At 36.8% G+C, this 27,081-nt stretch overlaps 1 protein-coding gene across 1 annotated transcript in view; it reads left to right on the top strand.

The window, feature by feature from the left end:
- Positions 1–27,081, top strand: part of PARD3B (par-3 family cell polarity regulator beta) — a 406,080-nt gene that overhangs the window by 193,579 nt on the left and 185,420 nt on the right. The window contains exons 11-15 of the mRNA XM_009890252.1: positions 539–724; positions 6,945–7,115; positions 10,602–10,731; positions 16,348–16,447; positions 18,561–18,676. Of these exons, the coding sequence (XP_009888554.1) occupies positions 539–724; positions 6,945–7,115; positions 10,602–10,731; positions 16,348–16,447; positions 18,561–18,676 (703 nt within the window). The remainder of the gene's footprint in view (positions 1–538; positions 725–6,944; positions 7,116–10,601; positions 10,732–16,347; positions 16,448–18,560; positions 18,677–27,081) is intronic.

The following is a 27,081-nucleotide window of genomic DNA, read 5'->3' as shown; positions in this document are numbered from 1 at the left end:
GAATAAAAGTACGTACAAAGGGAGTTAGTGCAGAATAAGGTACTGCGTTTTCAATTCTCGCCCTCTCTTTTGTTACACCAGCTTCCCTCTGTTGATAGGTTTAAGGGAAGGATAATTTTTTAAGGATGAAACTCAATTTTCAGAGGGGAATGGGATTTAACAGTACAACAGTCATTACAGTTTGTGAGCTACATGTAAAGATGTTGAGAGTTTTATGGCTTACATTTTTAATACGACTGTGTTTAAAATAAATGTCTTTTTTATATTTTGCTGCAATGTCACTTTTACATCATGTGGAACTAAGCTATTTTACCTATGAATATACCTAAATAGAAGGTATCATTAAAAAATAACATTTGAAGCCAGATCACGTGACAAAATGTCAGCTAAACGCACTTTTGGTTATAAGGCTGCTTCTTCAAGCTATTTTCTGGTAAAGAGGGCTATTTCTTGTCATACGAACATATGAGTACAACTAGTTTATGCATTGTTTCTGCCCCCTTTTCACCCATGTTTTCATCCTTGTTTTCTCCAACAGAAAGGAGAGCCAAACTGTAGTATTCTCTCTCCAGAAACCACAGAGCAGCTGACCTTTGAGATTCCTCTGAATGATTCTGGCTCTGCTGGACTTGGTGTGAGCTTAAAAGGCAACAAATCTCGGGAGACGGGAGCTGATCTTGGGATTTTCATCAAATCAGTTATTCACGGAGGTGCTGCTTTTAAGGTATGGAAGAAACACATCAAACGATGACTGTGTTAGAATTCTGATGTTTCTGTGTTGACTACTGAATCTCACTTGATAAGCATTCTAGGAACAAATACCTTTTTGTTAGTCATTCCTTTAGGTGAACTGCAAATCTACTAATGTTTTGTCCCAAGGTTCTGGTGTTGTGTGTGGTAGGGTTTGCCCCAAGGAGAGTGAATTGGTGGAAACCTTGGGGGGCATTTGCATACTGCAGGAAATGGGGAACGTGACAATGATAAGCATGTGTGGGTACGAGGAGAGGCTGCTTCCCAGCTTGCCACAGAAGTGCATGGTAAAGTTCGCGCGCTGCTTGACTTGGTGACAGAGAAGTTGGATATCTACATTTATTGTCTATCTGCAGTGCTTTTCGTCCTCATGAAGCAATACAGGCAGACCCGTAAAAAACAATCAAAAGACAAAACTTCTTTACAAAAATTAGAAATTGACAATTTTGTGAGGTTAAGGATTATGTGTTTAATTTATGCTGTAAGTAAAAAGCTAGCTCATCATTTTCTTTCCTTTTTTTTATTCAAAGTATTTTTTACCATTGTATTAAAAATGCAACTTGGCTGAGCCTGGCAGAAGTTACCAATTGTTCCTGAGGCGGATTGAATTGGTAATATTGAATTGGTAATATTAAATTGGTAAATGACAGTATTATGAATTGTTCTGCTCCCTCTAAGGACTATACAAGGACTGTTGTACATTTTTATGACTAAAAAGTATTTGAATTAGTTCCTAATCTTTAGGAAATCTGTTGACTGCATTTTTTTTCCCAAATAAAACTTGAAAAAGGTAGCTTTCTTGAAATTAGAAGCAAAAGTCTTAATCTTTCAGGGCTAGTATGTTTAACTTTTGTGCGTCCGTAATGTGATTTTTTTCTCCTGTGTTATCTCAGCAATTCCTCACAGTTCTTTTTTTTCTGAAAAAATACCTTTTAATTCAGTGTATGTAAATTCCTCTACTGACATCAGCCTGCTGAGTAAGGCAATTCACAGCATTAAAACTTTCATGATCATTTATTTACAGCAGTTGGTAAATAGCAATAACCAAGGATTTAGCTTTGATGTGAATGTTTACTACTTCCCCGCTTCTATTATTTAGCTATCCTAGTCCCACGGTTATTTCAAAGCTTGGATCTTCTCAAGTATAACTGAGCCTGGAACACACAGTTCAGAACACTGTCCGTATTTAACTCAGGGCTAAATAACAAGTGAGTAAGCTCATCTACTTGGTGCATATCAGAAATGAGCTAAGGCACAACTGGCCAAATTAGGGCTGGATAAACTCAATTTATGTGCATGTCTGCTACAGGGTACAACTCATTTTACTGTGAAAATGAGGCCGCTCTCCGTGCTTTGCCAGCTCTCTGTTCCCTGAGTAATTGTCCACACCAGTTGCAGTGACAGTGTGTATTGCCACGAATAAACTCATTGTTTTGAATAGCAAAGCTTGTGGAGCCATATTCCAGCAGTGTTAGTGGTCTGTCTACCTGACTTGTCACATCATAGACACATAAGACAACCCTTTCTAGCTCTGTATGTTTACCCTTCTCTATTCTCCCATAGTTACTCACTCCAGAGCGGTTAATTCTGGCTTGAGGGGTCTGCAGACTAATAAAGCAGGACTTCTTTCCTCACACCTAAGTAAAGGGCAACTGGCACAGTTAGGCACCATGATTGGAAGGTTATTTTGTCTTGTGATAACATGTGGTCCTGTGACCTATCCTCCATTCTACCTCATTGTAACCCTTTCACCAGTTAGAACTGTGTAGTAATAGATCTGAGTGTAGGCTCCAGAGCAAATGTGATAGTAGCTGAGGTTATAGCTTCAGCCAGAACTGTTCAGAGAAACTTTCCTATGTGTTTTATACAAGTACTCACAGAATGCAGTCATTTTGGCAATGTCTTAAGAACTGCAGTTTACTGTTGCGTATGCATGGAGAACTGCTGTCTTTCTCCTGTCTAATGACCTTTATATAGAGCAAAATATAATCAGTGGGTATTAACAATTAATAAAATTTCTTGTATCAAGTTAAAAAGTGTGCGCATATTCGTGCATAAATATTTAAAGATGTCCTTGTTGTCCTCTTGTAGCAAGTTTTTTAATAAAAAGCCTTTCTTTCCAGCTGGTAGTTGTCCAGAGCATTTTCCTATGCTATCCATTGTAACTCTCTGGAACGGAGTATTATGGATTTAGACATGTGCATTTGCTTTTCAGCATACAAAGTTTTCTTGGGAAACTATCACAGGAGGGAATCATAATGCTCCCTGACATGAGAATTCTCTCACTATTTCTTACTTTTGCATTCAGAGTTTAAAATTTGTTTTGATTTTATGATATCAGGCTAGTATAAGGGGGAGCTTTATCCCCTTATCTATACAGTCGCCACTTGTCTTCAAAAGAAGACGTGTAATACATTGAACTTCAACACATTTGTTTCACTGCTGAAGTAAATACTTTATCCTAATGCTGTATAAAGGTTTCGATACATTAAATTTCTTTTTCCAGTGTGTGTTTTAGAATGAAGAGTTACCTATGAGATGCAGACAATTTTGGTTGGTTGCTGTTATCCATTATTTGTCTTAACGAAAGGTCTGAAGAGAGGCCAACACTTTGTAGTATTTTTTCAAAACGTTAACACATTAATCTGGCTCTGGTCTGTTAGTGGCATTGCAAAGCACAGTAAGTGAGTTGTAAATAAAACATAAGGGAAAATTAAAGTCTTTCATTCTCTACGTTATGATTTTTTGTCGTAGGTAAAGATTTTAGAAAATATCAATGCATGTTGCATCATACATGCTACAGTAAGACCCAGTGCCGATTGACTGCTCTTGCTACAAAACCAAATGAAGTAAAAATGCCTTAACGTTGTTAGTTGGTGTTCTAACACTGTATCCTGCAGCAATAAAAAGTTACTTTTGCTTATTGAACTGTTATGTTTCTTCTTAACCTCCTTTCGTAATTTTTGAAGCATCTATTTTTTATCATCCCTAAGATAAAGAGTTTACTAGAATACTTGATATGTGTAATTATGCAGAGCCTTTCACGGGAGGAAAACTAACATTTGACTAAGTATAAATGCATCGTCTTTCCCCGTGACTCTAGGGATTTCAGCCTTGTTCATCTCGAGGCATCCTGGCTGTTCACTTGTGATGCATTCCTGATGATCAGGTACTTGCTGTCTACTGCAGCTGAAATGTGGCAGAGCCATTATTAGCAATAATGGAATATTTTCTATGCATGCATTTGTTCAAATCAAACATGGCCTAGCTTGAGCCTGCTTGCGCCTTCTGAGTGCCGTTGCAGTAAACATTGCTTGTTGTGTGCAGTGGATGGGGAAATTGGATGATTCCGATAAATGCCATCAAGGAATTCCTTCTGAGAGAAATGTCATTGATATGATAAGGGAAATAACTAGGTGCTTTGATTAAAAATACAAGGCCATGAAGAACATGGCATTATATCTCCCTGCTCTACTGTAAAAAGCATGAGAGTCTTGTGACTGACTGTCTGAATATGGTAGCCATGAGGTGGTAGGTTCTACCCCTTGCTGTGAGTCTCCATTAAAAAAACAACATTTTTTGAATGAGCAAGGGAACAGTAACTTCACCCTTTATTAGAATAGCTCACTTGCGGTTTCAGAGATGGCATTTGAAAACTGTTTTGCTGAAATGCCAAATGTTATTTTTCTTCTTGGAAGCCACAAAGAAACCTACCTTTCAGAGATGAAAGAAAAAATGTGTTAAAACAACAGTTAGCTTGTTTTGAGCCAAGCAGATTGTCTTGCAGTTCAGGCTTCTAAACCAGGCCATAACACCAGTGATATGAAAATCTGTGTTTGGAAACTATTTAGATACTGGGAATTTTTTTTTCCAGTCTTTAAAATAGCACAAGTTTTTTTTTCTCTAAAATAACTTCTAAGTAGAAGACCATGTGTGAAAACAGTGTTCAGCTATCTTCCAACCTACCTTTTACAGGTGACGTAATGAGTGTAGTTGATCAGCATTTATAAAGCACTCACACCTTTTTTTTCTCCAATCATAGTTGAAGTGTTGAATTCCAGTTGAATTTTGCATTTAAGTGGAGCATGTAACAGAGTGGAAAGAAGGGAGATGCATCAAAAGAAGTTTTTTAAGAACTGACATTATTAAAATATAAAGAAATAAATATAAAGTCTCATACAAAAGTATTACAAGGCATATTAAAAATTGGGCCAATTCAGAGCTTTCTGAGGCTGCAGTGATTAATTTAAAAATATGCATTGTGTTCAGGACAGTTGCATAGTCAACAGGTGTAGTCATGACAAGATGCATTTGACAACGTATTTGTATATACATTAGTAAGAAGCTTTAAGGGATATTTATACATGGGTGTTTATACCCAGAAAGGAAAAAAAAAAGTAATCCAAGAGCCTGTGGGACCATAGCAGGAGGACATGGGGACCTGTAAAATTTTCAAAGTCTTACAGAAACTCACAAAAAATGGAATCTTTTTTCCTCAGACTCCTGTTGGAGCCTGAATGGCTCCACTTCAGCAAATTTTGATAGGACACAAAGGAATTGCAACATGTGCAAATAATAAAACTCCCTGTTCAACAATGTTAACTCTGCTCTCTCTAAACTTTAGCATGTGTAATTGCATTATTTTGTATGTAGAGCAAGGGTGGGGTTAACCTGTTGACATTGGGTATATGTAAATTTATGTTGGCATGAAATATTCAGTGGAGAGGTGGGAGAGGTTTCAGTATCTTTTCCAAATGGCATTGCTGTTTCCTATCCTCCATTCCCATACCCTTCCCAGAAAAGTTTTATTTCTCTTCGTTTTACTTCACTGAGTGAGTCATATCCCAATTCTGTCTTTCCATCTTCTTGTCCCTCCCGGTTTATTTTGGATTCTGGTATATGCTGTTCTTCTTCAGCTCCGTGGCTATTCATACTCTGCTGTGCTAATGATGTACCCAGTTCTGACAAAAATAACGCTCAAGAAAGCTGGGTTTGTCACAGCTACTGTAACTCACTTGAGCACAAATGACTTGGACTTGACAGCAGTAGCTGAATAGTTAATTGAACATCTTAGTCATAGAAAAAATAAAAATTGAAAAATATATATATTTTGGATTCCTCAGATGCATGAAATATGTAAACAGTTCGGACGAGTGGCTTATGAAGAGTATGTAAGCCTACGAATGAATCGAATTCATTTTAACCAAGCAATGCATTTCTATGCAAGTTCTTTCCCTGCTATTCTTTCTTTACTGCCCTTCTATATTGGATATCTTCAGTTTCTTATTCTTCTCTTCCTTCTTTGAGTTCTGATGGCAACCTGATAATTCTGAACTGGACAAGCTTTAATAGAAACTGTTGTCTCTTAATTAAATAGACCTTATTTTCATGTTAAAGAGAGAAAATTCCATGGCATATGCTTTTATGAAAAGAAATAAATCACAGATAATAATGACAACAGCAATAGGACTCGTAAATCACAAAATGGCAGTGTCCACAATTTTATTACACCCACAAATGTCAGTTAACCTTGGCAATGAAACTGAATTACTTTTTTCAAAGCATAGGCTACTTGATATGGCTCAACCCTTATTTTGGTTTTGGCAGCAGGTTTGGATGTTAAAATACATGGACGGCATTAATTAAAATAAGGATGCTTAAGTCTTAATGACCATTCTGAACTGAGAACACTACCCCATATGGTGGCATGGTAGTTGTGACAAGATGGACACTAGTGAGACTATGAGACAAAATTTTTGAGCTGTTTCTCACCAAACCCTAATAGCAGATAATAATGCATGGAAACATGTTGCAGTACTCCACGGTTGCACTACAGACACTAACAACTACGGTGTGGGTCCTTTTAAGTAACCAAAAGCTCCTTTTCCTGTTTTCTTTTTAGAACTGGTACAAATTAAATTGTACGTGCAAGAAAACTAGCAGCGTGTGCATGTGCTTTTATGTGTGTAATTGCCCTATGAACTCTTCCCAAAATGTGGTAAATGGAGGAAAAAAACAGTCAATTAATGGGCACAACGATTTTTCTTTTTAAAGACCTGGTACTATGCAGTCTCTTGTTTCTTAAATTTTAGAAACCAATGTCTGATTGTCTGCATCTTGCTTTCCTGTATGTAGCACCTCTGACTTATAATTATTTTTTAAAAAAATATTTTGTTCTTACTTTTTGCTTGTAGGATGGTCGCTTGCGAGTAAATGATCAGCTTGTTGCAGTAAATGAGGAGTCACTTCTGGGCAAGTCAAATCATGAGGCTATGGAAACACTGAGGCGCTCCATGTCCATGGAGGGGAACATCCGTGGGAGGATCCAGCTGGTAGTTCTCCGGAGACTAGAGGTGCAAACAGAGGTGAAGCAGTAAATACATTTATTAGATAAATGGCTTTCCAGTCCCAGTGTTATTGAATACAAGGAATGGTGGCTAAAGTCTTTGTCACAGAGAGCTCCTCCTGGCAGAATAAATTCTTGATTTCCTGGAGTCAGGATTCACAGTGTTTCTGGTTGATACCTCCTGGTTTTGCTGTTCCTGTTGAGTCCAGGCTATAAAAGTTGCCCCTCACTTTAATATGACAAGTATTAGAACAAAAGCAAATGTGGTCCCCAAAAAGGTTAATTTGGGATTCATGTGCTGATGTATTTTTGACTATCTGCTACATCCTCAAGGAAAATAGCTTGAGATACAGATGATTTGAATTCTTCTGATTCCATTTGTTGTCATGATCAGAGACCTTAATGTCTTAGCGTGATTTGGATTTTAATTCACTCTTGCTTTTCCATTTTCGTTAGTATTTTCATTCACTCCACTTTTTGTGTGTGTGTTCTTCTGGTCCGGTCCTGTCCTGTCCCTCCACCTCTTTTTTTTTTTTTTTTTTTTTTTTCTTTTCTTTTTCTTTAAACCTGCAAGGAATTAATATTTTATTTTCCCTGGTCAGATGAAGGCAACCCCTTCAGAATGGGTTTCTGAGTTGATTAGCGTAAAACTTTCTTCTCTTATTTTGTTACCTTACCTAAGCAAGAAATTTTAGTGGTTGTGTCTTCTAGACCTCATATAAATTGATGTTTGCTAATCGCCTCTTACTTTGAAAAGGACTGGTTTTATGATCTCTCCTGCTCCCTCTCTTTCATGCATGCATGCACATATGCACACTCCTTCATCTTTACATAGATAATATATATGTATGTATACTAGCTGCCCTTACTACTCACCCTAGTTTTAATTTTGACCCTTGAGTAAATATTTTAATAGTTTTTCAACATCTGTACATTTCCTTACAATAAAAATACATCCAAGTGAATTTGTAGTATAAAAGGTTGTAATAAATCCCAGTAGAGAATTCCAAGGGACCAATAAAAATACATCCAAGTGAATTTGTGGTATAAAAGGTTGTATATTCCAGTATAGAATTCCAAGGGATGATTTCAAGCTTCTTATTTAATAAGCATTGCTGGAACATTTTAAAATGTTAAGAAAAATCATGTTTCTGGGTGTATTTGGATGAAAAATCAAAGGGGGGAAGAGAATACAGGTATCTTATAGTATAATTAACTCTTTTCCTGATAATTTTCTGTTTCATTTACTGCCATTGTTGATTGATTGAGAAATAGATTTAGCAGTATATTGCTTTCCGAACATTATGCACTAACATTGTTGGGAGGATACTTCACAAAAGTCTCAGTGATGTCACTCGTGCCAGGAAAATATGGAAAATATTCATTAGCAATTCTGGAGTATGTTAGAGGAAAACCCATTTTTGCTTTCCTTTCCTATGTGACATAGCATTATGCTGTAAGGAAGAATTATAATGTATATGTTATATTTATTGTGGACTCTCGTGCCATAAGAAAGATAGCTCGCTTTCAAATAAAGCTCACTCCTGCAAGTTTTCTTCATTTAACAAAAGCCAATTTCTGTTCTAAAAATTCCAATCAGACATCAGGTTGACTTAATAAAAGCATGAGTCTGCTTTTTATAGTTAAGTGTATAGTTTTGTATATCCTCCAGATGTATGAAAGAGGTAAATAATCTTGACTCGTGCCCTATGAAGAATGCATAATGAGGTCTTGATTGAATCAAATTCATTTTAGACAGGAATTAATTTTTATAAGGTAGTCTTTAGGTTCAATTTTAATTCCATTTGAGTCTGGAGACCATAGCAGAAATGGGTTGTTGCCCATTCTTTTCTTTCCCCAAAACAGCTTCCTGAGTACTGCATCTCAGCTCGGTAGAAGGAGAATACGTTTAGAAACGCATTATTGTTTTTATTGGTCAGGACACTAATGGAGGTCTTCCATGGCAGCTATGTTTTATAAGCTGAATACTCTAATTAGGCTGGTTACTGATCAGTTGTTGGGATATTGATTGTGTCATTTATCAAAGAGCTGGAAAAGCAGATTTGTTGTTGCTGTTAATTTAAGGCTCCCTATCCCACTGGGTGTAAGTCTCCAATGTAGTAGTAGTTTGGATGTTGCAAGGCTTAATTTAGCTAGCAGTATCCAGGAGACAGCAGTAAATGTGGACCTCGCAACATAAGGAAACCTATGTAAACTAAAGAATTTCCAGTAATGAGAAGAAACATAGTTGTCAGTGGCTGTGTGGTGTGTGTGTGTTTCTGTACGGGGGTTCAAAATAACCTTTTCAAATGGCTCATGCTGCATTGAGAAAGAGGAGAGAACATTGTGTGTGCTGCCTGTCCACTGAAACTGCATTCGTAGCCATATTGTCACCATGAGCATCCCAGCATTAATTAGTGTTCTGAGCTGCATTTTTTGCCGTATTTTTATTTTTATTTTTATTGTCATTATTCTGTCATTATTGTTTTATTTTTATTGTTGTTATTAAGCTGGAAAGGCAGGTTGCAAGGGGGCGTAATGTGCTGTCCTTTCTTATGTGTTGGTTTGCAGGCAGTCACTTCCCAATGCTTTAAAACTCTTGCATCCTTTTCCACAGAAATGATATGGATTAGATACATGCATTTCTTCTCTAGATGTGACTATGAAATTTAAGGAATAATATATTTAGTGTATCATTTGCTAGCATAATGAACGTGCATGTTAAAAAAAGAAGCCAGTTGGACGACCCTTCAAAAAACAAATACAAAATCACAGAAGCTATAAAGGTTATTCTGAAAACTAGCCATAATATTCCCCTGTGTGGGTTTTATGTTTTCCCTGAATAATGAGTACAGAAATGTCTTTCTGGGTCTGTCCCAGTTCTAGAAACTGTGATTATTCCCCCCCCCCCCCCCCCCTTTTTTTTTGAGCAACTGCTCAGGAGAATAAATTAGGCGGTATGGTGTGTATGGTGGGGGGAGGAAATGTCGCAAAAGAAAAGCTGACTAGAGGTGTGACAGGAGTTTGTTTAGCTGCTAGCCAGAAGACCTGCGCTTGGGAGTTTGGTGTAACTCCTTACTTGCAAAACTGCGCTAGTGTGTGATCATCAGAACATATGCAGTCAGTCTCTGAGAGAAGGGAACCAGCTGGCTGGCAGAAAAATACCATTGGCATTGCCCGTGTTCTTGTGTTGACAATGTCACAAGCTGCCCTCCCAGATGGAGAATTTGAATGAAGCCAGTTGTGGGTCATAAAAAAAACAGTCTTCAGTTTTGTGCATCGTTCTTAGTGATTGTTGTTGCTTAGATATTGTCTTATTTCGTGGTCAGCAAAAACAGATAGACATTTCAAAGGTATCTTTCAAGTTTCTCATTTGAAAGGAAGCAATGTGCAGTGAACATTACATTATACTGTATTTGTGCGCTGTCTGTAGTGATGGCTGATCTTCTGCATTGTTGAACATTTAATTTTTTTGTAACAATGAGTGGTTCCGTTTTTCCCTTAGGAACGCTCTGACCAGGGGGTCTTTCAAAAATCAGCCTTTGACGGGAGTCATAACTTTGCAGCAGCTTCCCGACGCAATGATTCTGTGATTCAGCAATTTGTAACATACAGCGGTCAAGAAAGAATAAAAGGTAATCTCTAGATACCCTTCTCTGTGCTAAAAGAAGGTGCTTCGTGTTTTTGTTTTTTGAAATCCACAGCCACTAGAAAAGCAGTTAATTAAAGTAAGTGCACACTATGTTACTTCGAGGCTTGAAGATCCAGTGAGGGTGGGAGAGCTGACTCAGAAGTTGTGAATTAGATTCCTGGCACAAATTCCAGTTTAAGTAACAGTTTCTAGCTCGCTGCCCCAACACGTAAGGTTGGATAAAAAACAAATGATGAGTGCAAAATATATGTTGTCAAAATGTTTATTTTCTATATATCTTTAATGAGTGCAATGATTTTTGCATTGAATTCTTAGATTATGTCCCAGGTTGTTATAAGCTAAATTACTTTATACAAAAGCATGATATTCCTAAAGTACACTTGCTTATTTTAGACTTAAAGGTAAAATTTGTTCAAAGGTTAGAAACATTCCCTTAATTTACAAATTGGAATTATATTAATGAACTAATTAAAAAAAATTAGGTAGACGTGTACATTGTACAAAGCAAACCTTCATCTATCAGCATATGAAGGCATATAAGTAAGAGCTATTATGACCACTGATTTTCTTGTCTTCTTTCATTTCTGATGCCATACTGTACTATCTGTCCAATGTGCACGTGACTCAGCAAGATACTAGTTATTGGAAAAGTTTAAGTATTTGAGCTGGTCTTGACCCTTATCCTTTTAGAGTGCTCTTATCCTTCTAGCCAAGCACATACTTAAACACCTTCCAGGAGGAAAAAAAGTATTTCTGTGATGTAGCTGAATTATGCATGATTTTTCCCATTTCCCTAGGCAACTGTGGAATCCGGGTGCCCTGCATAAAGTAATTTCATAGGCTGCTGTGATGACTTAGTTGGGGTACTTCTAGCCAAACCCAAAGAGACCATATCTGTAAAGCTCAAGTGAAACTCCCATGTAATTTAGGGGTAGATCATTTGTGTTGACTTCAGTATTTTGACAATGTGACTCCAGGCAAATAATTAGATATAGACTCAAGCATTGTAAATATTCAAAGATCAGACTTTTTTTTTATTATTATTATTTATTAAGATCTACCACATATTTCTCTTGTATGGAATTTACACTGATTCTGTAGTTACAGGAGAAAAGGGTCATCCTTGGAGCTAGCCTGTCCTGTAGAGTTAGCTGCTGCCAAAGGATCAGAAAGCAGCAAAAACTTTTAAACACCTCCTTAAAAAACATATAATCAATTGCTAGGGAGCCATTGATACAGGCGAATGGCAACAGGTAACTTGTCACTTAAAATATATGGAAGAGCTTTCAGATAAGGATTTTCCAACTGTGATCCAAAGTCAGGATGACTGGTTTGCAGCTTATTCATAAAATCGTTTTCAGTAGATATCTTTTTAATTAAAGGACAATGATAAGAAGACGTTATAGCAAAAAAATGTGACAGCCTCAGAAGAGAATGTCTGTGGGATGTGGAAAGGATGCTCTGGAGTGCTGCTGAGGGCTATTGTCAAGGAGGGTTTGGCGTGGCTGGGAAGCCACGGCCCGGGAGCAGTTTGGAATTGGAGTCTGAGGACAACAGATGACAAAGATGTTTCCAGCACTTACTAGAAGTATCATTGTATTGCGATTTCTGTTGAAGATTTGGCATTAGATGAGTAAAATTTAAGTGATTGTAATGGGGAACTGCACAGGCACTTTGAGCAGCAGGGTGTCTGCAGGAGAAATTTTCTTGGTGAGAGACATTTTAGGCTTACAGTAGTCCTGCACATTGTAGAAATCTTTCTCTAATTTTGAAGTCACAGTATTAATTATTATTGAGCTAATACTCATTCTATTTTCCATATGAACTTGTCACTTATTTCCAGTCATCGGTTCAAAATTTTTTTTGCATTATTTCTTATAAAGTTTTGTCTTCATTCTTTCAAGGCATTTGTAAAGGCAAAATACTACGCCTATGCACAACCCTCATTTATCTCAGTTATGAACTTTAGTTTTGTGTGTCTGTTCAAGGATGTGAGTCACAGACATGGTAAGCTTCTTGTGACAGGCAGGAACAGTCCCTTGTACTTTCTTATGGTGTATTATCCAGATCTTATATGTAGAAGTATGGATGGTATATTTCAACAAAAAATAATAAGAGATAGAAGAGATTTTTAACATAATACATGATCTAATGTAAGAATTTAACGACAGGAGCTGTATTGCGTTTAATAAAATGTCACTTTCTCAATTAATGTTTTCTAATAAGTTATTTCCAGTATCATTCACTGCTCATACCAATAAAATTCTTATAAAAGCTCAGCAAAAATACACTGAAGCTTGGCCTGATAATATTGCTGTCTGTTTTAAGAGTCCTTTTTATTATACATGAGCAAGAAAAACTAATGTCTGGGGAAAAGTGGTTATAGCCAAAACATTACATTTTGTCTTGCCTGTGGATATTTAAATAAAGGGGGAGGGGATACTGATCCAATATTGAAATGCCAGTGTTTGTTCTATTTTTGCATGAATAATACTTGCTGCCTTCAGGTCCTCACTTCTTTTGCTGCCAAGCTGTTGCACAGATTCAGTGTTTTTTAGAACAACCTCTTTGAGAATTGATACTTCAGTGCCAGCAGCTTTACGTTTCTGGTGTTGAAAGATTACTGGAACGTGTTTCATTAGAGGTACTTATATATTTCTTATAACCCTACATTATAAATGGTTATGGAGAAATGCTGTCATCTCTCTGGTTTACTAGTAGAATAATCGTAAACTCTCTCTACTATCATAGACTGCCGAGTCTCCATGGTTGTACAAGACTCTCTGTTCATACATGTGTGGTAATGTCAAGACAGAAAATGTAGAAGTGAAATTTAAAATTAATGTTTAAATTTTGCTTGTAAACATTACATATGTCTTATAGACAGACTCAATTATTTACTCCCTAAATTTAATATCTGAAAATTCAGTACATTTTTTTTAGTGGCTTAGCTGTTCCTCTGATCTCTCTGGATCTGTTAAGATTGTTTCCTGAGGTCTTGAACATGGAGCCAGTGACTGCCTCTTACGTTAAATTCTCTCACTCTTTTGCTCCTGCTCCCATTTTGCTGGTAGCTGTAGTCTCTTGTAATCATTTCCGATTCTCTCAGGAAGTCTGATGTTTTTCTGTGTACCATTTGTGTACTGCAAGAGAAATGCCAGTGGTAACCCATCACCAAACAGCCATTGTGAAATGACATATCAATTACTTTGAATCAAAGTTAATATGACTACACGATGTGTTCCATCTCTCCAGCTGTGGCTATGAGAGGCTGCTCAGAGAGGTTAAGGCACAGTGTAGGGTGTAATGTGAATTTTATTTATTTTTTTTCTTTACTTCCATCAGGCCTTTGTTTCCTGTTTTGGGTAATCGGTGGTTTAGGGACCTCCTAAATCAGATGTTCTGTCTGGACCATTGTGTTATTGATACCTCTCTAACTTTTAGTCATTTCTTAGTTGTTTTTTTTTTTTAATTTGGTTCCCAAAACATCCTCATGGCAATGAGTTCCATGATTTATTGGCACAGGAAAAAATGCTACTTTGTGTTTGTCCTAGGTGTACTGCTTGATAGTTACACCCAGTGCCTTCTAGTTACTGTGTATTGAGACCATCAGTGAGAGCTTCCTTTTCACCTTATGCATAGCTTCTACAATTTCATAGACTTCTCTTGTATCCCCTTTTGTTGCTTCTTATTCTAAACCAAAGAATCCTAGTCTGTGTTCTCTGTAGGAATGTTTCTACATGTGTCCAACTACCCTTGCCGCCTTTTCAATATGTTTCTGAATTGTATTACATGCTTTTTTCTGATAGGAAGAATGAATCCTTAGATGCTATTTAAAATCTAGGCACACCATTAACTGTGTTCTAGATGGAGCGTTTGGACTTTCTTAAGACTCTCAATGTCTGTTTCCTTTTGACTTTGCTAAGCATATATTCAAAGAACAATCCAGTGCACTTCTATTGAATTGTTCCTGAGTGGTAATTGCTAAAGTAATAGCCTTGTGTATGTGTCAAGAGTTTTCCCCTACTGCCATGTGTGTCACTTGGCAGTCGCTGACAGGGAGTTTCACTGCATATCCTACTTACTTAATATCCTGCAACCTTTTTGCAGAGCTTCATAGTCTGCTTATTTTTGGTAGTTCTGAATGTTTTTACATGAGTAAATTTTTGTCGTTTTCTGATTCATCTTTTGAATCATTTGATTACATTGAACAGTATGAGTTTCCCTTTGTTCTAAATTCTTTTTAGTGTGAGAACTTGCCCTTTACTCCTCATCTCTGTTTCCTGTCCTTAAATTGCAACCTGAAAGAATGTGATCATAATGCAAGAAACCAGTGTGCATATAAGTTAGGTAGCATACCTGTTTTCTGCGTCAGACCAGCAATCGATATTTTTTTAAGGTCTCGTTGGAAGTTTTCTCCTCATATGCTCACCTTCACTTTCTTCTGGTCATGTTCTCACTTTTCCTGAGATACAGGGTTTGAACTATGTGTTATCTTTCTGATCTTAGGAGATTATCCAGTCAATAGGAGTTTTATAGGATTCTCGAGCTAATAGTGTGGTTTTGTTTGTTTATTTGCTTTTAGGGAGCTAGCTCAGTGATCTTATCTAATAAACATAATCTTTGCTGTCTGCCTTGATCCCCTCATTGTAAACCCTTTTTCTCTCAAGTTAGATTAATACTTTGATGCAGGATTGTGCAAAAAGACTAGGAACATTCAGTGCAACAGGACAGCTCACATGAAAGTGTGGTATGCCATTATTGTTAAACTACTTACCTGCCATTGAAACCCAAGAATTATTAAGTGTCCATGTTTCCTATTAAGTTTTGGAGGGGTAAAGACATGTTCTACATTGACAAAAGTCGAACTTTTTATAAGCTTAGACCTTTAGATTGAGAGGTGAATTTACAAGACAATAATGAACTGGCCTACAGCAGGCAACAGCAGTCATACTAAATACTGCAGGTGTGTAAGTGTTGTTGCTTAGCAAACCACTGAATGGTTTAATTGAGTAGTTCATGATTTTCTTGGTCCAAAGTAATTTTCTGGTGTGAGCTGAATGCTTTTTGTAAAGGTAAAGAAGGTATTACCATAATGGTAGGAAAATGAAGACTGTAATTCAGAAATGGCTCTTTCTTCTCTTGCCATGGGATAACATAAATTTTTCTTCTTCTGAACTCTTTGCTGAGAATGTGGTTCTCTTCTGTACATGAAAGGTGGTAAGTGCTCCCCATCAAAGGGAGTGAAAGCATGAGCCTACAAGCAGCTAGAATGCAGCTATGTAGAAGTGAAAATCCATTCAAATGGAGTAAAGCAATTTGTGCCTTGCGCTCAACTTCACTATAAGCACAAAGTTTCCCTATATTTATCTTTAATTATGCATATGCAAATCTGAAAATCAGCCCTTCAGGAAATCCCAAGGGGTATATTTTCTGCTTGGTGTGATTTTAATTCTAGTTTAGTTAGTTTAGGGATTTGAATAATTTGTGACTCACTTCAGCATTGCTTGAGGCCTTCCAGTCCAGTCATTGATCAATGAACTGGTGTAATGTACTTGTTTCCGCAGCTTATTTAACCCCTTTTTAAATTTTATTTCAGAGTTGCCAGTGTCTGATCGTGGCAATGGTGAAAATGAAACCCCTCCACCTCTCCCACCGCATCCCAGTGAGGATCTGCTGAATGAGGATTATAATCATAGGTTGGACATTGGCTATTCTTAATAGTTACAGCTCTAATTGCTCATTAGTGGTTGGGATAGTAGTTTTAATTGATTTTGAAATCACTTTTTATTTTGTAAAAATTTACACTGCTGTTTTTAGTCACCTGGATGATCCTTTAATGTAAGCTGGGAATGTTATTTTAGCATTTAGTGCATTGTTCATTTCAGTTGTTCATAAGCTGCAGTATGCCTGCTACCCATGATATGGATCACAATACAAAGCAAGTATTCAGTAAAACAAAAAGAATCCCAGAAGATAATCCCAATTAAAAAAAAAAAAGGGGGGGGGAATTTAAAACTATACCAGTGGGTGCTATGTGTAGATGCAGTGCCTGAAGCCTCTTAAAGCTTTGTAGGAAACTGAATCTTCTTATGAAACACATCAGCCAAAGATATTCTTGAGGTTACAAAATGAAGCTTCAGTAAGTTTGAACATTGCAATGTGTATGGGAAAAAATAATGGACACTATACCAGTTGTAAATGCATTGGGTAGATTTTTCAGATGTTTCAAGAATACCTTTTGTAAAGGCTGATGTGCTTGATGGCAGCTACAAGCTTTGATTTCCTTAGTAAATACAGAAATTTGGAAGTGCAGAAAAAAGTGTACACATGTTGGAGCTTGGGATGGCATATACTTTGTCTGTCTCAAGTAGCACATATTCAAATCAAAGCATTCTTTCATCCTATCAGACTTCTGATGCTGAAATTTCAATGTTGAACTCTGTATACTCGTTTTGATTGTATTCGGTTTTGATAGTCATGCAACTATTTTATTGCAGTGATATTAGGAAAGCATGCATTTCAACTAAAAACTTAGCCATACTTCTGTCCTTGAGTGCGTGGATGTGATTAAAAACTACCTTTTAAATGACTGGTTGCGCATAGTATTGAAGAGTAGATATATTTTATTATGGATACCTTGAATTCTTCATACAGTGATGGCCCTTGTAACTATTTTATTTTTGCTAACATAGAGTAATTTCACTAGAGTAATTTCGTAAATTCTGGTTTCCTAGGCAGGTATATATGACGTGGCAAACAAACAAAAGTCTACGTAGGCGAATGGAACTCTGCATTAAATTCTCAACTGCAGTTGTTTGCTAGAATCTGTTCCTAATTTTTCAATAAGCTGGGAGCAAAAACATTCTCTTAAGTGATAATGATGTATTAAAATGATGATGAATTTGCAGGCCCTTTCTCCAACTCTGACTTTTTTCCAGCATTGTATTGGTTTTCAATTTGGAAATTTCCATTGAAATGGAATTGCTGTGTCAAGTCACGCTGATTTCACTGAAAATGCATTTCAGCAAAAAAACGGGGAAAGTGTTTTAACACTGTAAAACCAAACCTTTTGATTGAACAGTTTGGAAAGATGTTTTTAATTTTAGAACTGCTTTTTGGTTTTAGAGTATTTAAAAAAGATACATATTTGTGTTTCCAATTGAAAGATTGCAGATGCGTTGCAGTAAGGTGTTTTGACTTCTCATAGGTGAAAGTTACTTTAAGTTTCACTCAAGTGGAAATGTTTAAATATTTGCCTAACTTGAAGTAAAATCATTAAAAAAACAAAACAAAACCCAAACCAAACCCACGGTACCTTGGAATTCTTCAGTGTTACGACACCCTCTATAAGACCTCCAGGCTCCAGCCTCTGCAGAAGTGGTGCAAGGCTATAAAATAACTTTTTATTAGTAGATGAAGTAGAATTGAGCCACATACATTGGCAGTATTTTTCTGAGTTTCTGTAGCATGTTATTTGAAAATGCAGTGGTAAAACAGAACTAGCAAAATGCAAAAAATAAAAATAAAAATGCAGGCACTGGTATGTTCCTCATTTCTTCTGCTAAATGAAATATGAATTGTTTAAAAGCAATTATCACTAACCATTTACATTTATATGATTAAAACCATGACTGGAGGTGTTAAGTTTCAGAAAAGAAAGTTGAGGATCAATAACTGATTTTAAAATGCATGGCTGTAAGCAACTGCAGGAAGAAACACATGTATATTTGTGCATGATTTAATTAGTTCACTTGTATTTTGAACTGGTGCCTAAATATTTTACATGTCTTTTTTTTTTTTTCTCTGCAGCCCCATCATAAATTCAGCAGTGCATTTAACAGATCAGCACATCAACTTCAGATCTTTGACACCAGCCAAGCAGTCTGAATCAATTAATCTGAAAGCCTCAAAAAGCATGGATCTGGGTAAGAAGGGGTGGGGTGACATATAGGTCAGCTTTTTAGCCTTAGCCCATCTGCACCATCTCTGTTTCTTGCTTTTGTTTCTTAAACACAAACATCAGGGAGTAAGTTCTGCAGAGGAGCTGCAGTGATGGGGCCAATGGTCTGCCTCCTGTAGCATCTAATTGCAAGTACCCTTTTTATTGAAGCTGAAGAAAGGTTGTGTTTGGTTGTTTGTTTTTTCTTAAATGGCATTCTATCCATTGTATTGTAATTTTAGCTGAGGAAAAGAGCATTTTTAGAAATGAGCAGAAAGAATTGCTGTACAAGTTTTATATGTCTAAAAAATATAGCAAAACAGCAATAACAAACGTCATTTCTGTAAAGAATATAAATGATTGCAAAACTACACTGGACAAAGGCTAACTTCCCTATGACAAGTTGTATATTTCTTCATTGACAATGACAAACATAGGCAATCAAAGTGTTGCAGTAGATCTTTATAAATGCTTGAAGAGTGGTAAGGTTATGGTCCTCTACCCATCAACACTGTGCAGAAAATCTTGCAGGGTGGGTGACGCAGAAAGTAAATGGTGCTTTCAATACTGGTAAAGCATTTGCGGGTGGAAGATTGAAGGGTTATTGCAGTTGAAAATCGAGTCATGTTTTAATGAGAATTCAAGGAAAAATTCGCAAAGTTCTTAAGCCTCAAAGAAAACGAAATAAGCTTTTCTTTTGCCTTTTAATTCCTCTTTGTGGCACTCATTCTTTATCTGTTTTTTTCAAATTCAAGTGTTGATGGAATAACTTTGAGACCTGTGATTAGGATGTCTTTAGTCATAGATTTGTGTGTTTTGTTGGATCATATTTTGTACACCATTAATAGAAAATGTTTCATTTCATATACAGTTTCAAGGTAGCTTTTTGGTGGTGCTGATTTTTTTTTCCTGAAATGGTCTAGGTTAGTCTTAGCTTTTGTATTGTCATTTATTATTGTCATCTTAATGTAATATTTTCATGTAACACAAAATGTGTGTACTTCTCTAATGGAGTATAAGGAAAGTCAAACAGTTATTAACGCAGCGTAAGAATGGATAAGGGTTCATTTAGGGGAGTTCTTAAGGCAGAGTTTTAAAGCTACAGCATGACCAGACCACAAATTCATCCTTTTGCAGTTCTGCTCCACCCTTTTGACAAAGAGTAATGCTTTAGATGATCTTTTTTTTAAGAACGGAAACGCTCCTCAACAAGGGAATGCATTTACAGACTTGAGTCAAAACATGTATTGTATATAGTCTACTAGAAAAAATAATGTTCAACTTTACTGAATCATCTTTTAGAAAGGTTTACTTACAGCTCCCACACAAGTCACTAGGAAGAATGCTTACAAGCACCTCTGTAAAGTTAGACAATGGGAGTGTGCTTGAGAGCTTATTCAGAACTATGGTAACTTGTAGTTCCTTTGGTCCTGGTCTGCGTTCATTTATATTGTGAGATTCAAATTCGTATGAGCAATCTGCTCTTGACACCCAGAAACAATGCTTTGAGAATCTATATGAATCACTAAAACATAGTGGTAAAAACTAAAATAAAATTGGGTGCAAAAAATAAAGTAAAAATTGGGTACAAAGATGTCTTTGAGATCTTTCAAAAAGTGTTGCTCGTAGAAGGTAGCTGTTGAAAATTCCCCTTCTGCTATGAAAATGAAAACCAAGAGGAATAATAATCAGTCTGATCAGAGGTGCTAATGTTTTATCCTTCTCGTATATGATGATGTGAAGGTAAATCTGTTACCTGAGATAATCATTTAAAGAACTGGAGGGACTATGAAATAACTGCACCCATCCTGTGTTACATATATAACGATAGATGAAGTAAAATTGCTTGCACGTAGCTTGGCAAATAAAGAAACTGAGGAAGATGAAAGCTAGGACTTTTTGCAGTTGTTTTCTAGCAAGCAGTGAAGTATCATGTTTGACTTTTCCACCTTTTGAAGGACTTTTAAGGAGAAGCTTCTGGCTGGAAGGGTAAAAGGAAAAGAAATATGAAAATCTTAAATGAAGTAACTGCAATATAAAATGCTTCTAATACAGATAAAATCCCAGTCATTTTTGTATATAAAGCTGTGCTTCTAAAAAGAGCCTTCATATAATGCACACTCCAAAATGGATGTTTGGGGAAGGAAATCTGTTTCTTAGTTTGTTTTTATATTTCACCCATTACTTAACTGCAGCCATGACCCGTAGTAACTTCTCATCCCAACATGCGGCTGTGTACCTGTTATTGATTTCGGTGCATTGTTTGCCACAATAAACAAAAAGATGGGAAGTGCTGCTGTCTTCATCTTCCAGACCCAGAGCTGAGGCTTTGAGAAAGTTATGTTCAGCACCACAGAGGAACTATGCAGCAGATTTGGTAACAAAGAGGACGTGTCTCCTATCTGAAAATGCTTGTATAATGGCTAGGCCCTCTTTTTCCAAGCGGTCATGGGGTGCTGCTCAGTTATTACTTCTCTTTTGTTCTTAAGTTTTGCCAATCCCTTCCAAAATAAATGTAACATGATGAACAGAAAAATCACAGAATTAGAGTCTGGGAGGAGAGCTCTAAGACCTTACAAAATGTTACTTAGATGCAGTTTTTTTCCTTTTAAGCCAAGTTGTCTCGGAATCAGCTGCCTCTGCAGATCTGGAACCAGCCTTTCAGGTTACAAGGTCTAGAAATCACCTGGATGTGTCTAGACCAGCATGACGTCCTGAACTCAGTAGACAACAGAACTGGGGTAATACAGGGCATAAATGTGAAATCTGTATTGCTGTTCAGTTCAAAAACATTCTACTTTACCTCGAAACTTGTGTGGTGCATCCATTCCCTAATTATAAGATTACAAAAGCATGAATTACATAATAGCATCACCATCAGAAGGATCATCAAAGGCAGATAACAGAAAATTTTAAACGTGAGAGACCCAAGAGAGAATCCAGATATTGCAATGGATTGGGAACCTTATGAGTAAATAGCACATTCATTAAAATGGGGAGCTAATGAAATTGTATAGTAAGGGTCTTTCTGGCTTTGATGAGGGTTGATGTATACACAAGAAGCAAATCTGTTAAGTAAAGACTAGTCTATAATTACATAGATTCACAATGGAAACCCATTTAACATTGTTGTTTATCTTTTCAGTTTTATGTATTTTAGGCCCAGAAACCTTTGAGTGCTTAATCTGTTTTCCAGTCATATCTATTTACAAAGTAATAATTATAAATTCATATCCTCGGTGAATAATATCAGGAAATAAGACGGGTGATCAAAAAGTGTTCAGTGCTGCTAACATGTTGCATCAGTTTGTCGCTGTCACTCTCCAGAGCAAATCCTGCAATGAAGGGAACTTGGCGCATGCAGCAAAAGCTGCCTGGTAGGGCAGATATGGTTTAGTTTATTGACTCTCGGTGCGTTTCTGTATTGTGGATTGGTCAGCTGGACAGGAGCAGAAGGCATGAACCACTGCCACTGGGTTGTTTTGGCAGGGTTCTGTGCTGTCATGCGCATGCCCTGAGTCATTTGAACTGACAGAAGTCTTAACTGCTAAATTCACAAATAGCATGAATCCAAGAGTAACATTATCTGGAGTTGATGTATTTGAAGAACTCAAGTTATTTGCAGATGAGTTAGTTTTTGCTTGAATCTACTTTAAAAAATAAAATAAAATCAGTGGCATGTGTGAGTTACTGTTGTAGAAATTTAAAAAAAATACAAAAAGGCAAGTACTGTGATAATTTCTTGGGTTTTGCAGGCATGAGCAGAATCTTGCCCAATATGTACAGATGTCCTTGTGGAAAGTGTGTGGAGGCAGAGTTACTGGTTCCCTGCTGTAGCATCCATCATTTACACAGTGGTCAAAGGCTTCTCAAAATTTACAGCTTCATTCAGAGTAATAGGGTACAGATTAGTTCCATATCAGCTATAATATCCATATTATAGTTCCATATCAGTCGTAATGTTCTTCCCTGCTGCTGTGTTGAGATAATGACAGCACTTTCTGGATCACTGGTAGAGTTCATATCCTGTGTCTCATGGTATATCTTTTCTTTGCCTTGTCTCCTTTTATTTGGAACTGGTGGTGACAAAATAGCACAGCCATCCCTTTCCTTCTGCAGATCCTGGCACCTGACACATCCACTCAGTTGCATAAATTTTTTTGTTGTGGATGATGGTATTTGAATACGTTAGCAAGGAAAAGATTCTCCTTATACTGTGATTTCAGGAATTCATGCTGGACCAACCGAAGTCTGACTTAGAGTGCGTGCCCGTACTCAACAAATTTACACTGCCTGCCAAGTTTGGACTTGTGCTTATAGCATAGTCTTAAAAATGAGCAAAACAAATACAGAAATGCTAGAAATAAATGTTGTGTTGTCCCTTCCTACTTAAATGGTACGCTTTTTTTGAAACTTAACGGCAGATTGAAAATGAAGAAGAAATCAATGGTTTCTATACAAGTCATTGGAAGGATGATTTTCCCTTAACAGTCTTCTATACACACACATTTTCCCATATATTGCCACAGTTGTCCAGGGAAGAATAATAATTCATCAGAATCCATTTTCAGTCCTGTTTTTTCTTTCTTTTAGCTGTATTAAAAAGGTAAAATTTGTGGAGAACGAATGGCAATATGGATTTATTTATTTTTTTTTTACATATTGTATTGGAAGATGAAAATCGGTGTACTCTAGGAAAAAGATAGGAAAGAAGGTGTGTTATTTTTTATCTCCAACACCCTTATTTTCCATAAATCTTTATGCAGAGGAGTGATTTAGGCTATGCATAAATGTACTGTAAAAACTACAGCCATGGGAATTGTATTCAAACACATGAAAGTGTGGCTTGTTTTAACCTGAAGCAACATGAAATTGAATCATGTGAGTATATGACTATATAGCAATTTTTTTTGTGTATCAATTCAGGCAAAGTACTGTGTTATATTTGAGGATGTTCATGTAATAACCCATGACCACTATCCCAAGGTACTGCTCAATTCCCCTTTCCTTTCCCCATAAAAAGCAAAAAACCATAGATCTTAACTGATGAAACTCTACAGCCTGAAGAAATGGAAATGTCCTTTACTTGATTTTAAATGTGAGTGAAATATTCCTTGCTAAAACATCATTAGACATACTCAGAGTCCCTTAACCTTGGGGCATATTTATTAAATATATCGACCAACTTATTTATGTATTTAGGAATAATTAGCAAGTGAATGTACAAGATGTAAGGTATGGAGTATTCTGCAAGGAAGACAATATTTAACTAAATGCTAATTTCTTTGTTAGTGAAGGAATGCATTTGACTACAGTTCATACTTTTAAAACACCTCGAAACAAAGAGGAAGCAGTGTTAGACATTCAGAAGGATGTGGAAAATGCAATCAAGATGCTACTAGCTATTAGCTGCTTCGTTGTTTGCTCTGGAACAGTTTGTTCTTACTCCAAGTGTAATTTTGGATATTAAAATAAATATCTCAAAACGTAACCAAATGAGGACCAGGCAGAGCTAATGGAGATTACTTTTCAGTTGAAACAATGTTTTGATTCAGATACAATTAAAAAGAATACATTTTGGGAGGTCCTTAGTGAGAGTTATGATATTAGTGGGACAAAAAGTGATTTGGTATTTTAAAATCATCATTTTGTTAATCATGTTGTATGTATGGAATACATTTGTTGAGTTGCTTTGGGTAGAAACCAACTTCAGAACTGCATTTAGGAGCCAGTTAAGCTCATTAGAATATTAATGAGGAAATGGAGAAGATGGCTCAGAATTCTAACAGGCTTTTCAATGTTACTGGCTTATAACAGTAATTTAACGAATCATTTCTTGAAGAGAAAGACTATTCAAAAACAAAATGTCATGGGTTTAGGAAAAACTATATTGCTTATGGCTGTGATTTGTCTTTGGGATCAAGGGCCAAGAGAGATTTTAAAATTATTCTAGTTTATGTAATGAGTAACTTTCTAGTACTGTCAGATTAGATGTATATTTTCTGAGGCCAGTCTGCAGAATAAATTTTTAGAAATGAACACGGCATCGTTTTCTTAGTTTAAATGACTTTCAAATTTCTGTTTGTAAGATCTATAAGTAGGGAATGAAACAAAATCATTTATTAAGTAATAGGGACACTGTGAATTGAATTGAAATGAAACTGAAATTAGGTTTATTCTGTATAGAATAGAATGACTTTTAACAAGGTCAATTCCTTTACTCAGTTTTCCACCAAAATCTGCATTGATGCAGTTGAGGGAAAGGTGAGCTGTGGCATAAAGGCAGAAGTGGGCAGGAGGGAATATTAACTTGTTTTGTAGAAAATCACCTCAGATTCAAGGAAGCTTGCTGTGGAGCAGGCTGGGACCAGCGTATGAGCTGTGATGGTGATAGAGCTGAGAAAATGGTAACACGTGGTTGAGGTGGTAGTTTTCTTACGCTGCTTTAGTGTAAGTTTGGAGTGAGTCGATCTGTTAATGCACTTAGATTATTGAAGTGTTAGGGGGAGAAAATAGCAATTAAGTGAATGTATAGCTACTATGAGAAAAAAGTACAGATGATAATGAAGTAACTTTTAAGAACACTTAATCTGTTCTCCACACTTTGTCTTAAATCTGTTCCCTATCAATGTTTTCAACCAGTGAATGACAGATTAGATTAGGAGCTTGTGATTTAACCCTTGGAGTTTGGAAGAAGTGTTAATGACATGCAGGGAATGTGTAGCGGGGGAGTTGGATCAGATTTAGCCCGGTATGGTTTCTCTGGAACAGAGGTGAGAGAGGATTAGAGAAGACAACAAAAGTGTAAAAGAAGCCGTGATGGCCTCAATTAGCAGTCTAACCTTCAAGAATGAGTAGTTGTTATGCTACTAGAAGAAAATGAAGAAATTTATATCACACTGGCAGGGAAACTGTAAAACAATGCTATCTTCTGCCAGGAGAAAACCTTCCATTGTAAGGTAAACATGTCCAGTGGACAGCATCAACTGTACTGCTGGTTCTTCAACAACAAGTAGCATTAATAGTGAATGCAAGCTTAGGCATTTTCATTGTCATACGCTGACACACAAGATGTATCCCTTGGGGACCTTTTCTGAGTAGAATTGAATTGAAGTATTGAATCAGTTCTAACAAAATTGTTCTGAAAAACCTAATTAGAGAAAACCTTGTACAGGTGAGAAAAAGAATCCAGAATCTTGGTTTGGATGTGATTTATTCCTGTCTTTTAATGTGCTGAACAGGGCATCCCAAATGTTGTGTTAGATGCCATTTTGGAAAAGGTTTACCTTTTTTACTGTGTAAGTGTAATTTATCCTTGGCCCTTGTGCAAGCTTTTTGCTAGTCTTGCTGCTTTTCAACATGGAAGTGAACATGAATCTGTCGAGGACTCATAATACTTCAAGAATGAGAAGCTGGTGGATAACCAGATAACCCCAGAACAGGAAAGATAGGGCCCTTAGGTGAAGTTTCGCTGTCACTAAAGAGGGGAGGAGGGGGAATTATTGATGGAAAATATTTTAAGACAGTGCAAGTTTACCCTTCCTAATACACACATTTTATTGCTTCTGTAGATTTTTGTATAAAAGCCTGCGGTCTTTGTATGCAGTACTACTGGGCAAACCTAGAATAGCAAGCAGCAATTTCTAAGTGATGGTTGTGAGCCAACAGTTGACACAATTTCTCCGAGTGATTTATGCCGCCCCTAGATGGGGAAACGCTTCACCAGGAAAATAAAATGGCAGGAGAATTATGTCATTGGCACTATCATTGACTAAAATTAATTGATGATGCAGTGCCTTCATTATGATGAAAGGGCTGGGGAAGGATACAGTTCATCAAAAAAAACAGTGAGCAATTTGTAGTTTTGCTTTATTTTCATGTGTTTATACCATAGAGTGGTGGATTCTAAATCATTTGTATGTGGTTTGGGAATACAGCCCTTGTTAATTGATTAACGTATAATAAAAATTTTATATCGGGCTTCTTAGACTAATAAAGGTATCAGGAAATTTGTATTTTAGGAAATTCTTTGATGTTTTGGTCTCTGTTCTTATTATTTCTCATTGATGGTAATTTTAATGCTTGTTTGCTTCTTTTCTGAGTGCAGAACCGCAGCTGGTCTTTAAAGGTACGTGTCGGTTGTCCAGCAGAAATACAAGTAGCTTTCACATGTTTAGAAGATTTTAAGTAGCTCTTAGTCAGTGTGCAAAACAGATCCTTCAGAAAAGAGGCACTAAGTTGAACAGTAGTAAGCTGTATCTTATGAATAGTAGTGTCCTGGTTCCGGCAGGGATGGGGTTAATCTCCCCAGGAGCCGGCAGGGGGCGGGTATTCCCTCCCACGTGACCCGTGCCCGGGCTATAAGAGGCGCTAGCCAGGGCGAGGGGAGCA

This window comes from Charadrius vociferus, unplaced genomic scaffold (genome assembly GCF_000708025.1).
Source record: "Charadrius vociferus isolate BGI_N301 unplaced genomic scaffold, ASM70802v2 scaffold147, whole genome shotgun sequence".
In the NCBI taxonomy this organism is placed as follows: Eukaryota; Metazoa; Chordata; class Aves; order Charadriiformes; family Charadriidae; genus Charadrius; species Charadrius vociferus.
Note: the sequence above shows the minus strand (reverse complement) of the source record. Positions and strands in the feature narration are given on the sequence as shown.